The 16290-nt window shown below is 37.6% G+C and overlaps 1 protein-coding gene across 1 annotated transcript; it reads right to left on the bottom strand.

Annotated features, from left to right (window-relative positions):
• Positions 1-3931: 3931 nt before the first annotated feature.
• Positions 3932-6309, bottom strand: nkx2.2b (NK2 homeobox 2b). Its single transcript, XM_084377347.1, has 2 exons — positions 5873-6309; positions 3932-5154 (listed from the first exon to the last, which is right to left on the bottom strand). Exons 1-2 carry the CDS (start codon positions 6117-6119, stop codon positions 4607-4609), a joined length of 795 nt encoding a protein of 264 aa, XP_084233473.1. The 5' UTR covers positions 6120-6309; the 3' UTR covers positions 3932-4606.
• Between the last annotated feature and the right edge of the window lie 9981 nt (positions 6310-16290).

Raw genomic sequence — 16290 nt, 5'->3', positions numbered from 1 at the left:
AAGCCTATGACTACAAATTAACAACCACGTCTCTATGTACATTGCATCATTTGCATTTAATTAGGTGCAACAATGCTTACATTTATTGTCCTTGTAAAGTAAACTGATAAATAAATAAATAAATAAATAAATAAATAAAGCAGTTTTGTCTATCAACTACAGCATGATAAGTTATTTTAAATTCTGATTTTTTTTGTGGGCATGTGACAAAATCTGAATTTTAAATTTAACATATTTATCATCAGTTGATTTCCTTTTAAAAACACACACACCAAAAAAATCACACAGAGGTGGTTTAACGTTAATTTGAATTCGGGAAAACTTGCCCTGCCTCAAACTTTGACAGATCTGAAACATTTTGATGGGTTGGTGCTCAACTGTAGATAAAATTATAAACTTCCCCTGTGGACATTAATGGCTTAAGTACATATAGCTGTTTTGCATTGGAGCTAATTGTTGGAATATCTATTTACATCAAAGTGCATTCTGTTTGCATTCCCTCATATAAATATAAAACTTATACTTATTTAATATAACATTTAAAATATGATGTATAAAAATGTTAATCATCTAAATGTTCACAGGGAACATCATTGTTTATTTTCATTAGAAATTAAAAGTTATCGTCACTTGGCTTGCAGCTGTGAGTGCAGATTATCAGATACATCTATATTTTTCTTTTTGTCAACAATTAAGAAAAATACGCTCTATCGCACAGAGGATATATCAGGCTGACTTTTACTGTTTTGGTCAGTTTGGTCCTTTAAATAAGAAAAAATATCATATATATCACCAGATTTGAGAAGGTCCGCAGTAAAGTAACATGTAAGTGTTGAGCTGAAACAAGCTGAAAACATTGTACTCGTCCTTTAAACTCCACAGCTCAGATCTGTCTGTCTTGTATCTCCCGGCTTTTCTTCTTCTTCTGCTCTTTTAAAGCAGCAGGTGACACATTATAACTGTCTCAAAGGTCTGACCCCGCCCCTCCTCCTGTGACATCATCCCTTCTAAGATGAGCCGACCTCTGACACCTCTGAACACAGAGACCCCCAACACACACACACACACAAACACACACACACACACACACACACACACACACACACACACACACACACACACACACACACACAGGGGGTCTTTCTCTCCTTTGTCACCTCTCAGTAAATAGCTGGTTGTCTTGTTCTGAATGAAGTCGTCTGCTGCAGTAAAGATGTTTTAATCCTCTGAGAAAACACAAACATTCAGTCTGAAGACAATAAAACCACAAAATCTTCAGAGTTAAATTAACTCTGCCTGCATCTGATGCTGCAGACGTTCAGCCAACTCTTATCAGAAATTACCTTTTACACTTTAAGGTGTTTTGTTTGCTATAAATCTGACAAACTATGTTAATTTTACTGATTCAAACAATGTCCGAGTTGGTTAAACCACAGTGATACAACAGCACCATGAGAGATTAAATGTTGACCATGATCTCATTACAAAAACCTGATAAAGTGAAAAACATCAAGTCTAAAAAGTCTCTTAAATGAGTGTGTATATAAATACTTATAGATTAAACTCAGAATCCCTTCAAACCTTCTTACACTTTTCATAATTTGATAAAGATTGAAGTGGAATAATCCTGTGAGAAGCAACTTTAAAGGAACAGTTCAACATTTTAGGAAATACACTTAATCGCCTTCTTCCTGGGTGTAGACTAATCAGTTTAATGTCAGTACGATAAATGTGAAGCTGGATTCAGTTAGCTCAGCGCAAAGACTGGAAACGGAGGGAAACTGTTAGCCACTGCTAGCTCTTGTAATAAAATCCATCTAAAAACACCTCCAAAAGCACAGGTGTGATTCCACTGCAGGAACTTTTCCAGAGAGCCAAGAAGCTTTAAAGAAACTAAGAAAACTAAAAACTGTTTTTAAATCCATAGTTAGGCTTTGTTTGATCGTGTTGTTTCCTCATGTCTAAAGAAAAATAGTTTCAGATGCCACCATTCTTAGAGGAGTTGATAGATGATTTTGTTTCCCTTGACCAGAGTCAGACTTGCTGTTTCCAGTCTCTAAGCTAAGCGAAGCTAGTCGTGTCCTGGCTGTATCTGCTGTATGTCATACCAGGCATGACAGTGGCATCACTCTTCTCATCCAACTCTCTGCAAGAAAGTTATTAATGTCCCAAAATGTTGAACTATTCCTTTATGATTTAATAGTTTAAACCCCATCTGACCTGATCCTGACCCCAGGTCCTCCTCTTCTCTGTGCATCATTTCTCAAAAACATGATGACACTGTAGTCTGAGAGGTATTAAACACAAATTCATTTAGGATATAGCAACAATAAGCTCAATATCTGAATGAATGAATGAATGAATGAATGAATGAATGAATGAATGAATGAATGTCCATCTGAGAGAGATGATGAGACACAGCGTCAGGATCAGGTGTACACACTCACCTGAGGTCCCTCAGAAAGTCAGTTGATATTATGCTTCAGCCTTTACTGTCACAGTCCCAAGCAAAGTCATATTTAACCAAATCTTCACAAATAAGTTTGGGCTGTTGTTGTCCGACTGATCAACTAGTTTGATCCTTAACAAACCAAACATAAGAAACCTCAGTGCTTCCAAACCTTTGTGGCTTGTGGTCCTTTTAAATGTCTATTTATAGCCTCTGACTGTCTCTATGTGGACATGAGACGTGGACATTTTTAGACACCATACAAATGTGAAGATATTTAGGATTTTAAACTAAAATGACAACTGTTACAAAGTTACAGGGAAAAATGTATATATATTTTTTTATTCTTTTAATCATGTTGCAACCTCCTCAGATGTACCTTGGTCCTCCTTTGGAGGCTTAAATTGTGATGATGATCTGCTGATGATCTTCAGTTTTCTCTCATTTTTATGATGCAGAGGAGGAACAACAGCTGGTAAATAATAAACACACATGGTCACCTTATATACCAGACTCCATTCAAAAAATATGGAATTTTATTACCTTTTGAATAGTAGCATTTATACTTTGAATGAGCCTAATCTGGGAAGAAAAACAATCATTTTAAAGCAGAACTCGAGTTTATAAAGTGAACCCCTCAGTAAGAGTTTTGTTCATGCTTCACCATCTCCAGTTTGGCCCCTTTAATTTAGTTCATGTCTATGACAGGTTCTGACCCTATGTGAACGTGAGACATGGTCTTTTTAAAGACCTAAAGGTGAAAATATCCAGTTATTTAAACTCAAATTACAACAAATTGCATTTTACTATTTTTATTATTTTAATCATGTTGCGTCCCCCTTAGGTATATCTTAGGATTCCATGGAGGCGCCCTGATCCCCAGGTCGAGAACCGTTGCCTTAAATTCTTATTATTATCTTCAGTTTTATCTAATTTCTATGATTCAGAGGAGGAACAACAGCTGGTAAATAATAAACAGAGATAGTTACTACAGCCCCTGATGTTAAAATACACAAACTGTACGTACACATAACAAATTGGCAAATGCACCAAACTTCATTAACTTTTTGAGCAATTCAAGGAATCTTCTAAAGTCATTCTAGGAACATTTTAAAGGAGCTATGATTTAATTTTACACATCTTAAAGTTATTCCTAAAATATTACTCTTAATCACTTTATATTTCTTTAATACACTTGTAGTTTTGACCCATTTTTTCTTTCTCGCATGGTTAAATATTACATCATTTATTGAGCCCTCCAAATTCACCAGAAACAATCAACTGAGCTTTTACCTTATATACTAACCTTTAAGTTTATATTCTACATCATAACTATTAAAGTCCATCTGAACAATCCAGTCCAGGTCCTGTTATAACGGTTGGATAATGAATAATTGGGAATAAGTGATAAAATTCATGTTGTGCAACATTATAGACTACATCTTAATTAAACCAATACAGTGTGAAATGAAACCACTCACACCTGCTCCAACTTTTATTCACCATCATAAATATCCAGCTTATTACAAAACATCACAGTCAACATTATAAATAGATTTATAAAACACACAGGAAACATCTTCTCGCGATAAAAGTGACACTTCTGCAGAAAAACACAACAAAAACAACAACAGCAACAACGAAAGTCCCCGAAAACAAGGTGACGTTTGGTTTGATCCGTCTTATGAGCAGTTTCAGTCTTTTTCATTCACATATTTTACAGTGTAGTTTTAGACGATTTGCGCGTCTGGACGTTTGACAGAAGGTCTGTTGTTATCTGAACCGAGCTGTGTGCCACTGACGGTGGTCATATTGTGAGGGAAGTTCGCCATTACACGAGATAAATGCTCAAATAACTAAACAGGAAGCGCGTCTTATTTTACATTTTCTGCTGTGACATTATTGATTCCGCTTATTGAAACTCATCCTTTCTGGAAAATAGCTTTTTTTTTTTTTCAAGGAAACACAATTTTGACATATTTGCACCAAACTCCATTCAAAAAAGATGGAATTTTCTTACTTTTCAAATATAAGCATTTATATTTCAAGAGAGTGAGATCTGTGGAGAAGAACAATCATTTTAAAGCCGAACTCGAGTTTATAAGGTGGATTTGTGTTTTCGGGAGTGAACCCCTCAGTAAAAGTTTTGCTCGCGCTTCACCAGCTCCAGTGGTACATGTGCGCCAGCTGCTGCACCCCTGGGTGCTGCTGCGGCAGGCCGGGGTGGTCCGGGCCGTATGCGGGGTGCAGCAGCGGAGAGTATGCACACAGAGGCAGACTCAGGCTGGACCTGAGCGTCGCCTCCAGGTCCTGCGCTGTGATCCGGTCGCACGGCTTCCCGTCCCGCACCAGGACCGGGATGGCGACCCTGCGGGCGGGCAGCAGCTGCAGCGCCTCCAGGCTGTGCTCCACCCGGGCCCGCTTCATCTTGTAGCGGTGGTTCTGGAACCAGATCTTCACCTGGTTCGGGGTGAGGCGGATGAGCCCGGCCAGGTGCTCCCTCTCCGGGGCGGACAGGTAGCGCTGCTGCCGGAAGCGGCGCTCCAGCTCGAAGGTCTGCGCCTTGGAGAAGAGCACCCGCCGCTTCCTGCCGCGGCTCTTCTGCACCGCGCCGCCCGCCAGATCCCGCTCCGCGTCCGGGGACTCGTCCGTGGAGAGCTCAGGAGATTTGGGCTCGATGCGGGGCTCTATAGAAAGACGGTGTACTGCAGGGAGACATGACAAGTAATCGGATTACTCGCAGAAACAGACTGGAGCCACAAGTTCTTTAAAACAACCAAAAGACAGAAATAATCCCACCGCCAGAAATCATTAACGTTTTTACATTGTTGAAGCTTTTGGACAAATAACTCAGCTCAGTGTGTTTTATGTCCTCTCATTCAGGCTCTTTATGTTCAGAGGAATTATATTTCCCCAGAAGCTGCTCTGCAAAAAAAAATCCCCGTGCAGAACTCCATTCACAAAAACACGATTTTTAGGTTCAACACGAGTCTGACTGACTGGACAGCACCAAACTGCTTTCCTCCCTGGAAACAGCGAAAACTAAACATCAGCAACCGTTTCTAGTTGTATGGCTGCATTCAACTGTTTAATTCAATACCGAGGCAATGATTTGATTAGTGATAAAATGACAATATCATGTAAAACCTGAAAGATGAAGAAGAGGGAGATGGAGAGGTGCGCTGCAGTTACGCACGGATGTGGCGGCTCTCCGGACAGAAATAAGATTCAATTACGATCAGATTATAACTTTATAGTTTTATTAGTAAAATAGAAGATGGATTCACTGAGCAGGTTCATAAAAACAGCCTGATTATTGACTTTTTTTAGCAGATCAATACAGTTTAGTATTGATTTGGTAATTACGCACGGGCATAAGATCTATAAACATAGATTTAAATTGTTAAAAACAAGTCTCCTCACGTGAGAAGTGCAGGTTGCCAGATCCGCGGCTCCACCTGCCGTAACTTCCGCCGCCGCGCTCGCAGAAACTCCGGCCGCTAAATCCCAATTTCTGCGCGTTGTCCGCCGCTGAAGCCTCCGCGGAGGCCTCCTCGGTGTCGTCCTCCTCGGTCTCCTCGGTCCCGGAGCCGCATCTCCCGCTCGGGTTCGGGAGGTCCAGGATGTCCCTCACGGAGAAGCCCGTTTTTGCGTTGGTGCCAAAAGACATTACACCGGGGTGAGAGAAGAGCCGGAGGGATGGAGAGTGAAGGGACAAGTTCCAGGCTTGTGTCCGCGCTGGTTGAGCCGCTGCTGCCCGTTAGAGAGGAGCGCACAGCGGAGGGTTCGGGTCCATGAATGCCGTTAAAGGGATCGGGAGCCCGGAGCTGCTCGGGCCGACCGGAGAGGATTTAACAGCATGAAAAATACATGAGGGGGAAGACATGAAGAGAGTGTGTGTCCTCCGTCCCCTTTTAACGGCCTGTGTGTGTGTGTGTGTGTGTGTGTGTGTGTGTGTGTGTGAGCCGGTAAAAAGGACGGAGGCGGGTCCCGAGGGTCAAGTGGTTGAGGGTGTGAAAAAACCGGGAGCAGCGCATTAAGAGAGACGCTGGTGGAGCTTCAGGGAGGAGGTGAATGTTTAATGATGGAGGATTAGAGAGAAAGAAGAAGCGACTCATTTACATTTAGGCCTGTTAGAGTCACTGATCCGCTTCCTGTTTACAAAAGAGCCAAAGAATCTGCAGCGTGTCGAAAAACCGAGGAAAATACGTTAGAGAGAGAATAAAGAGGGAAATATCTCCGCTGGTTCTGCTCTGTTGTCTTATTGCTTATGTGACATGATATTAACGCGGGGTTGTTGCAGCTACTGGCCAAATCATAGCATTTTTATTGATTTACAAAACTATTATTTATTCTTTCTTTTTAATTAAAGCACAATAAAAAGTTAGATAGATAGATAGATAGATAGATAGATAGATAGATAGATAGATAGATAGATAGATAGATAGATATTTTATTGGAAAAAAAGGAATTAAATGAAAAAATATAAATGCCCTTGCCTACAACCAATTACTTCAATTACACCTAACTTTTATGTTTTTATTTTTTTTATTTAAAGTCCTAATGTCTTTTCAAATAGTTCCCCATACAGCATTAATTACCTGCTGAGGAAATGCTGAAGGCTCCATATATTCAATAATAAAATAAAAAAATATATAAAGTAGCAAACTGAGTCAAAGGATACTGGAATAAGCTAACAAATTACCCACCACAGGCCTGGGTTTTCACTGTAAGTACAGCTTTCCTTAAAATGAATAAATTCACATTAAAATAAATAAATAAATAAATAAAAGTGTCTTCTACAGTCCTTTAAAAATGCATACAAATAAAATATCATAAGAGAAATCAAAGATGAAGCAATAAACCAAAATGTTCTGCTCTTAATTCTGATTTGATAAACTCTGCATACAAAACCTCATTGAGAAAACACTGAATTTAAGATGATGCTCAAATATGAAACACCAAAGACTCAGAGGAGTGTTGAGTGTGTTTCAGTGTTTGTTGTGAGGATTAACTCAAGCAGCAGATGAAGGGTCAGAGTGTTTACACACACACACACACACACACACACACACACACACACACACACACACACAGAGTTCAGTTAATCAACATTGATCTTTATACTTTTGGATCGCTTCACTGGATTGGAGTAGTTTATATGGTTACTTTTGTACTTTTACTTCTTCCACCTCTGTATCCTTGTAATTAACCTATTTATGTTTCCACTGTGATCCTTCATGTACATATTTTAACATTACAATCTCAGATTTGTTCAGTTTGTTCAGTAATCTCTTTTGTTGTAACAGTAATCCAAACACATTTTCCTCCCTGAGTCCGATGAGAAGAAGTTGCTTTGCATTTGCTGCAGATTTGTTTGGCCTAGCTTAACACAAAGAGCAGCAGCAGGGGGGAGCTGTTAGCCTACCTTCATCAAAAGAGAACAACCTTAAAGCTGTCGGATTCACATGTTATATCTTTTTCCTTACTGATTATCGGCCTGGAGAATTATCCCGGCAGCTAGTCAGCAATTTTTTCGATTATCGGAATCAGTATTTTTTTGTGTCAGACTGCCGATAAAATTATTTTATTTTAATTGCAATACTTTGGCTCTGATGCAGCATTCTTTCTCTGTGGTTTCAATCAGTGTCCCACCTACAACACTGTAGTGGTTACACATCACAAGTAAAAGCCGATTAAAACTGAATCATCTGAGTCTGAGTAAAACTACAGTTTTCAAATAAATGCAGTGGAGGAGACAGAAAATGGAAATATTCCAGTAAAGTACCTCAAAAGTTATTCCATCACTGCTCATTCTAAATTTTGACACTAAGATTGTCCAAATATCACCTATTGATATCGTTGATTACTAATAATCGCTGTTAGTATCGGCCCTGAACCAAAACATATCAGTCAATCCCCAGTTCAAATGTTTTTTATTAGGTTTTCAAAGATTTACATCTTACATTCCAGCTCACCCCTCTTACAGACTGACCGACACACAGATTAGAAAAATAGACTTTTAATAATAGTAAGAAATATTATAGGAATATGAATAAGCAATAAATAAATACATGAAGTAAAGATTCTACCATGAGTGAGGATGAATCCTGACTTTAATAATCTGACGTGAGGTTTAGATTTGTGTTTCTAGTGAAATATCCTCACGGCTCTTGAATGGATTGCCGTGAAATGTGATGCAAACTTTCACGTCTCCGTCAGGATGAACTGTAATAACTCCAGTGATCCTCTGGCTTCTCGTCTATGGTGCCGTTAGCAAGTCAGAATTTCAGTTTGGATAGTTTGGAAACATCAGATGTGCTGCAGTCAGCTTTTTAAAAAAAACACATTTCTTTAAATAATATATTTAGTCTATTATCAGGCAATTACTTTTTGAAAGCACACCAGAGCCCTCTGTTTTCAGTGTCTTGATTCTGGTGCACCGGTTCACCTTCCTCTGCTCTTCTGTCTATTTGTGGTTCTGACCCAAAACAACTCACACTGTTCTGTAAAGGAGAGGGATGATGTCACCACATCAACACAGTTGTCTGATATTTTTAAGAAAAAATAAGGCTTGAATGTTGATTATGAGACTAAATGACCTGATAAGTGTTGGAAATGTATCAAAGAACATTTTCAAACCAAACTTCTTTAAGATTTTTCTTGCTTTTAAACATTTTTTACAGCAGAATCAGTTTCTGGTTTCCACTTTGCTGTGTGTGTGTGATGTGTTTGACAATGATTGAGCTTTCAGTGTGTATGTGTATGCACGTGCGTGTGTGTGTGTGTGTGTGTGTGTGTGTGTGTGTGTGTTGGTCCCTACTGGGTGGTCGAACTCTGCAAACAAACACACGATGAGTCGACGGCCACAAAGACCGCACAGCCTCCACATTTATCCCATTTATTCCCCCTGAACACTTTATAATGGCCCGACACACACAATTTCACACATACACACACACTCACACACACTCACACACACACACACACTGCTGGGCATATATGTGAAGCTGCTCGGAGTTGTCATGGTACTCAGACTGCTGCCTTCAATAGACTGTCTTCTATATTCATGACCACACACACACAAACACACGCGCAAAGCTGTTCCCATTTCCAGTAGTTAGCGGCTTCACCGGAGTTTATTTAGCCTAAAATTTATATAATAAACATTAAAAACAGATTTTTTGATCGAACTGTAAAAGACAAAATAAATCTGAGCTTCACATTAAAATAAATAAATATAACAATGTACATTTAAATGAATATAAGACGACATAAAATGAAAATTATATAAAATAAAAAATACAATAAAATAAAACGTGATAAGAAAATAAATCAAAAAGAAAAGAAAAGAAAAGCAAACTGAGGTTCACATGAAAAAAAATCTACATAAAAGTACATTAAATAAATAAATATGAAATAAAATAAAATGAAAATGAGAGAAAATAAAACGTACAATAAAATGACAATGAAATACCATTTTAACATGCTGAATACATTTTAACATTAAAATAAGAAAACAAATAAAATACATATAAAATTTAAAAAAAATTAAACCAAATAAAATCAAGATTATAAAACATAACAACACATTAAATACATTTTATTCAAAGGACTGCAAACAAACGTAATGAGTATACGTAGAAAATAAAAATAAACGCTAATAACATTATTCTAATCAAGTTAAAACAACAAAAGATATTAAAAATCTTAATCAAAAAAGAAAATGAAGCTTAATTTCTCGAACAAAGACTGTAACCTCAGATCTCAAAGTGCATTTTTAACTGTCATTATTGACATAATTAGCTCCAAAACCATTTAAACCATTTAAAACCTTCCACCTTTTCTGGTGTCATTTTCCCTTTAAGGCTTTTTAGGACGTAATAATCCTTACATTCCTCTCTGATGACAAGTTTCACAAATAAAAACAACATCTACAAACTCCAGGTTGAGGAGCAGAGCAGGAACTAACATCTGCTGAGCTCAGTGGATTTAAGAGTTATGTGGAGAAACAAACCTGTTGTGTCAGATAAAAAGACATTAAACGTCTTTAATCCTGAGAATATGAAAAGTTAAACTCACATCTGAACCCTTTAAAGTTACATTTAAGATTAGACAAGTGAACTAACCCCTGCCTGCAGCTTTAAATGGACAATAATGTGTCGGACTGTCAATCCAGCTGACCCTCAGTTCAACCCTGAGCTCAGACTGCCCCCTGCTGTCACACTGAGGAACTGCAGCTCAGATGTAAAGTTCAGTGCTACAACATGTAGATCAATCAATAGGCAATCAATAGTTCACCTTTTTATAACATCTGTCTTATTTTGAAAACCTATGAATCAAACACATAAAGTGATGATGAGAAAACATTTTTAAAATAAAATATTCCAACAGAAGAAAATATAACCAGACATACTAATTATAGGGTTTATTTAGATCAGTTAGTTAATTAAGTTAGTTGAGTTTTCAGTAGGAATAATGAGGAATTACATTGAAAGAACTGCTCCATTGATTCCCACCAAAGTATGTATCCATAGTGGCTGATTTAGTCCTCATCACATTTTAAAAGCATCATTTGTTTTTAAAATAGCTTGCACAGAAATGTTAACACATACTGAGATTAATTTTGATGCGCCATTATTTAATAATTTTTATCATTTGTAAATATCTATTCTGACCTTATATTGGCCCCATTATTGCCTAAAATCACACGTTGAAGAGCTTTTAAGATTTTATCTTCATCTGAGCCTTCATGTCCCACCACTTTTCAACACAAAGTAACACTCTTGTATTTATCCATCATTGAGTTTTTATTGGAAACTTTGTTCTTCATGAATGTGTAACTGTTTGCTTCTCCACAGACAACTTAGACTGTTTAGTCAACAACTGAAAGTGATTTACTGGACGTGAACGTGACCTTTGTTCTGATGAATGCAAGTTACATTGTTCCCTCTTAAAACTTACAGACCGGTAAGAGAAAGTTTTACCTCATTAAGTAAAAGTATTTGTCATTACATTTAAATGTTAACGTTTGTTAATGACAGCTGAGTTCTGATCAACCCTCCACTGAAGGGGAAAAAAACTGTAATGGAGGAAGTTGTCCTAAAGGAGGAGCCATTGCATTAAAATAAAGACAAGATGCTTTTAAAGTCAGTGTGGGAGTGTTAAAGCTGAGAATGTTTTCAGATTAATTGCGTGAATGTTCTGGAAATAGAGGACCATCCCTCCACACAGTGTCTCTGTGGAACAGGAACATTATTGTGGCAACTGGGTCTGAACCCTCTCAACCCTCTCAACCATCTCAATTATTAATTTGAGAATACAACATTATCTTGACATAACTGATGGAAATGTTGGCAAAAACTATGAAAGTAAGTCCCAAGTTTTAATCAATTATAATGATCTATTTAACCAGTGGTCCCAATCTTTCGTTGTCTGAGACAACTCGGCTATTGAACAGTTTATTGATTACTTTTAGCTAACTAGACTGTTTATCCATTACTGTGAGCCAAATAGCTGATTTCAACTGTTTATTGATTAATTTAAGCTCATTACTCCAACTGTTTAGGATACTGATAACTTAAAGCTAACTATGTGAACTGTTTATTGATTAGCTATCTTTAGCTAACTATTCAAACTGTTAATCCATTACTATTAGCTAACTATGTCAAGCATTTATTGATCAATTAAGCTGCACTTGTGGGTCTAAACTCAGAGCTCACACTGGCTGTGTCTCAATTCAGGGGCTGCAGCCCTCGAAGGGCGCATTTGAAGGCCAATTACGTCACAACGCCGCGCGAAGGCTGTCCCAATTCAGAGGCTCCTTCAAATGCAGCCCACAAATGCAGCCTGCCCTTCCCTCTTTTCGGAGGACGCACCGCAACTATCCTTTGCGGCCTCCCATATCCCAAGATCCTTTGCGCAGCGCTGCTCAGTCCCAAAACAGAAGAGGACGCAATAGAAAATGGCGACATCAAGTGGCGCAGACATGACATTCAAATTTAAGTAATGGGTTTATACTGGTTTTTAGTCTTTTGAACATCCAACGCCAGATATGTTAAACTTCAAGGGACTATAAAACCTCCAAATTTTAACTTTCAGTTAAAATACATGACGCTGGTGATGCTATGGTAAATATAGTTGTTATTCACCAATGGGTTAATGTTTATTTTGTAATGTTGATAATTCAATTTAGATTTTTAATTAATTTTTGTACACACACAAATAAATGTACACGTTTGATAGATTTGAACCAAAATATACTTTAATGCATCTCTTCATTCATAATCGTGACGTAAGGGTAAGGGCAGGAACATCTGGTGGCCAACCAGGAAATGCTCCGACGGCTAGACCGTCCCATTTAACAACAGTGGACGAGGCCTTCAAGGTCTCTCCGAAGGACCTGGCCTTTTGGCTGCAGCCCCTGAATTGAGACACAGCCACAGTTTAAAAGCCTGCCAACTCCCCTCCAGTTAGTTAGACCTGAAGAAGCCTCTTGGATGAGAGGTGAAACATCTTCAAGAAGCTGAAACATGTCCAGTTGCCTACAATACAGCACCTAGATTTACCATGACCTGGATGACTGAGAACCTTCATCAACACTACTGATAACTTTAAGCTCACTGTTTCAACTGTTTATTGATTAGTTAGATTTAGCTAGCAAACTGTATAGACTGTTTATTCATTACTTTTAGATAGCTATTTCAACTGTTGCTTTAACCTCACAATTCAAACAGTTTATACATTACTTTAAGCTAACTATTTCAAGCATGTATTGATTTATTAAGCTAATGTTTTCAGCTGTGTAGACAATCTATTAGCCTAGCCTACCATTAGCTAAGAATTAAAAAATGTTATCCATTACTTTTAAGCAAACTAGGCTATTTCAACTGTTTATCTATTACTTTAGTCGGCATTTTCAACTGTTTAGCCTATGTTTTACTTTTAGCTCACTCTTTAGACTGTTGATCTATTAGGCTACTTTCAGCTCACTATTTCAACTGTTTATTGATTATTTCAAGTGAACTATTTCCACTTTTTATCCTTTGGTCACTTTTTACTAACTATCTCACTTGTTTATTGATTGCTTTTAGCTAACTATTTCAACTGTTTATCTATTAACGTTAGCTATTTCCACTGTTTATCTATTAGGCTACTTTTAGCTATTTCAAGTGTGAAGCTATTACTTTGAGCTAACTATTTAGACTGTTTATCCATCACTGTCAGCCAGATAGTTCAACTATTTATCAATGGCTAGGCTAACTAATGTTTATTGATTATTTTCAGCTAACTAATTCAACTGTATATCCATTATGCTACTTTAACTATTTCACAAATGCACAGTCTTTGGATAATTCTTCAAACCATTTATCAATGTATACCTGATTCAACTTTTATGTTCACTTAACTAGCTGACACCACTGTCAACTACTGGTTACAGCTGACTCAATGTGGAGGGACCCTAACTCTACTTTATCAAATTACTTGTGCTACTCCAGTCTTCAGTAGAAGTACCCCTTGGGGTACAAGTACCCCTGTGTGGAAATCAGTGCTTTAAACAGTAGACTGGGCTAATAGAGTTCTCCAAATGTAGAGAAAGGAATCGGGTATTACTGAGTCAGATGGGGTTTGAGGGTTTCATCAGCCTGTTATGACGTGTTCAGTGTCAACATGTGGACTTCAGAGGAATGAGGATGCAGCTTTAAACTCTCCAAAGAGCCCTTCAGGAGCCCTCGTTTTTCTGGGTGCTGACGCCAAAATGATCCTCCTGCTCTGCAAACAGGAAACGATGACATGACTTCCACCCAGAGGAGGAGGAGGAGGAGGAGGAGATGGTTCAGATCACTGCAGGCTGCAGTCGGAGTGGTGGATGGTGGAGTGGTGAGACGCTGTGGACGGCAGCTGATGGGTGAGAGGACAAACACTGAACTTTAACACACAGAGAAAGTTGATTCATGTCATGATAGAAGGAAATTGAATTTCCATTTTAGATGTTTGTTTTAAGAAAAGTTCTTCTGATGGTGCTTCTTTTTCTGACGTCTGTAAAGACATCAGCAGCAGGAATTAAAATTACAGCTACTTGTAACTTCTTTAATCTTATTTCATTAGATTGTTATGTAAAATATCAGCTTCATTACAGTCTGGAGTTGTTTCTTTTATTTCAAACTCAGATATGGTGAAATGTAATTCATTGGAAGATTGTGTCCTTTTAGACTCAAGCTTTTCACTTGTGTGGTTGCTTTTAAATATAGATTTATAATACTTAATTAGAAGACAGGAATCGGGTAAATGCGTGAAATAAGTTAGAACAAAGTGAAAGTTTTGCATGCAGTTGCATTTGACTCTGATAATGTTTTCTGCAGATTAATCCGCTGTCAATATTTAAATTGAGACCTACAGATTAATGAAACAAAAAGAGGAAATGTCTTGCATGTCTGGAAATACAGAAACCACCAGAGGATTAACACTATCAGATGACATTAATCATGGGAACGCTCGCTTGTGCTGCATTCATGACACAGGAAGCAGTTTGTGTGATTGTCCACAAATGTACATTTTTCACCAAACACAGCATGTAATCTGCTGTTACACTGCAAATCTCTGAGAAGCCTAATTTCTTTTGAAGGAGAGAACATTTCTGTGGATCTGCTGCTGGAAGGATTATTTATTGTAATCATAAGGTTTCAGTTAAAGTCGTCTCTCCACCAGCGAGTGTAACCTGCAGTCCCCTTTAAATGTTTAATGTTTGAAAACACAGCTGGCCAATGTTTTGTGCTATGATCATGTGAGAAACACAAAAATACAAATGTTCTGCTATAATATTCTTTAAACACTTCATTGGTAAATATGAATTAACCTGAAAATGAATTTGTCAAGAATTATTTGCCCTTTATTGACGATTATCTGCCCTGTTGCTGCCACATACAGCGACATGATGAACAAGAAATAAGAAATAAAATGTTTTATTGGCATTATTGTGACTAAATGAATTTGTAGACACAGGTTGTATTTATTGACATGTTGTAGTTAATAAGCGTATGCAGATGCACCAAGAAAATAGAGAAATAATCATCAAATAATAGCAAGATTCTCTTTATAAAGCTGTTCAGTGACACAAATCATTGATCTCATCTAATTACTTCATTGATTCTTGGATTCCTGCAGCTGGATTATTAATTGCATTGACAGTAAAGAAGTCACGATCGCTCTCATCTGGCAGCTAATTTTTCTTCTTCGCCCTCTAAATTTACAAAATGTTGTAAAGGCCTTTTTATATAGAAATCTGGGAAAACATGTATTTTTTCATCAATATCATCATCAAATTCAAGATATGAAACAACAGATTTATAATATGTTTCCATACATTATACTAAAACTAGGGCTGCACAAAATGGGGTCCAAATTGGCCTCGCAAGATGTTTCTAGTAAATAACATGTGAATATAATAAATGTAAAAAGCATTCAAATGTTTATGCTTCAGTTAGGGTTAGTGCGTTTTATTAGAAAGTGACAACAGAAATCATTAGTTGTTTATTAAAAGTGCTCTTAAAATATGTAGCATCAATTATTATTAATTATTTTTCATCATCTGAGAGCAGCAGACACACTGTGCAGGGAATCTGGGATCCAAGAAACATTTTGCACCATTCAGTTTCAGTTTGGACCTGTTGTCTGCAGCATGATTTCATTTCCCTATGCACCTACCAGGTGTGTGTTAAATACTTGTGGAAAAATATTCTGTACAATCTCCCTAAAAATAGAAAAAGAAGACATTTGGGGAAAGATCATGATCATCTTGTGCCACAGAGTGTTTAAAACTACAGCAACATGTGAAGAAAAAA

Source organism: Pagrus pagrus (assembly GCF_965226575.1).
Source record: "Pagrus pagrus genome assembly, chromosome: 16".
NCBI lineage: Eukaryota > Metazoa > Chordata > Actinopteri > Spariformes > Sparidae > Pagrus > Pagrus pagrus.
The sequence above is the reverse complement of the archived record's forward strand: the minus strand, read 5'-3'. Positions and strand labels throughout refer to the sequence as shown.

Coding starts and splice junctions, on each gene's coding strand:
- nkx2.2b (XM_084377347.1), bottom strand. CDS start 6,119: ATGTCTTTTGGCACCAACGCAAAAACGGGCTTCTCCGTGAGGGACATC. Junction 5,155..5,872: donor TGGCAACCTGCACTTCTCAC/GTGAGGAGACTT, acceptor GTCTCCCTGCAG/TACACCGTCTTTCTATAGAG.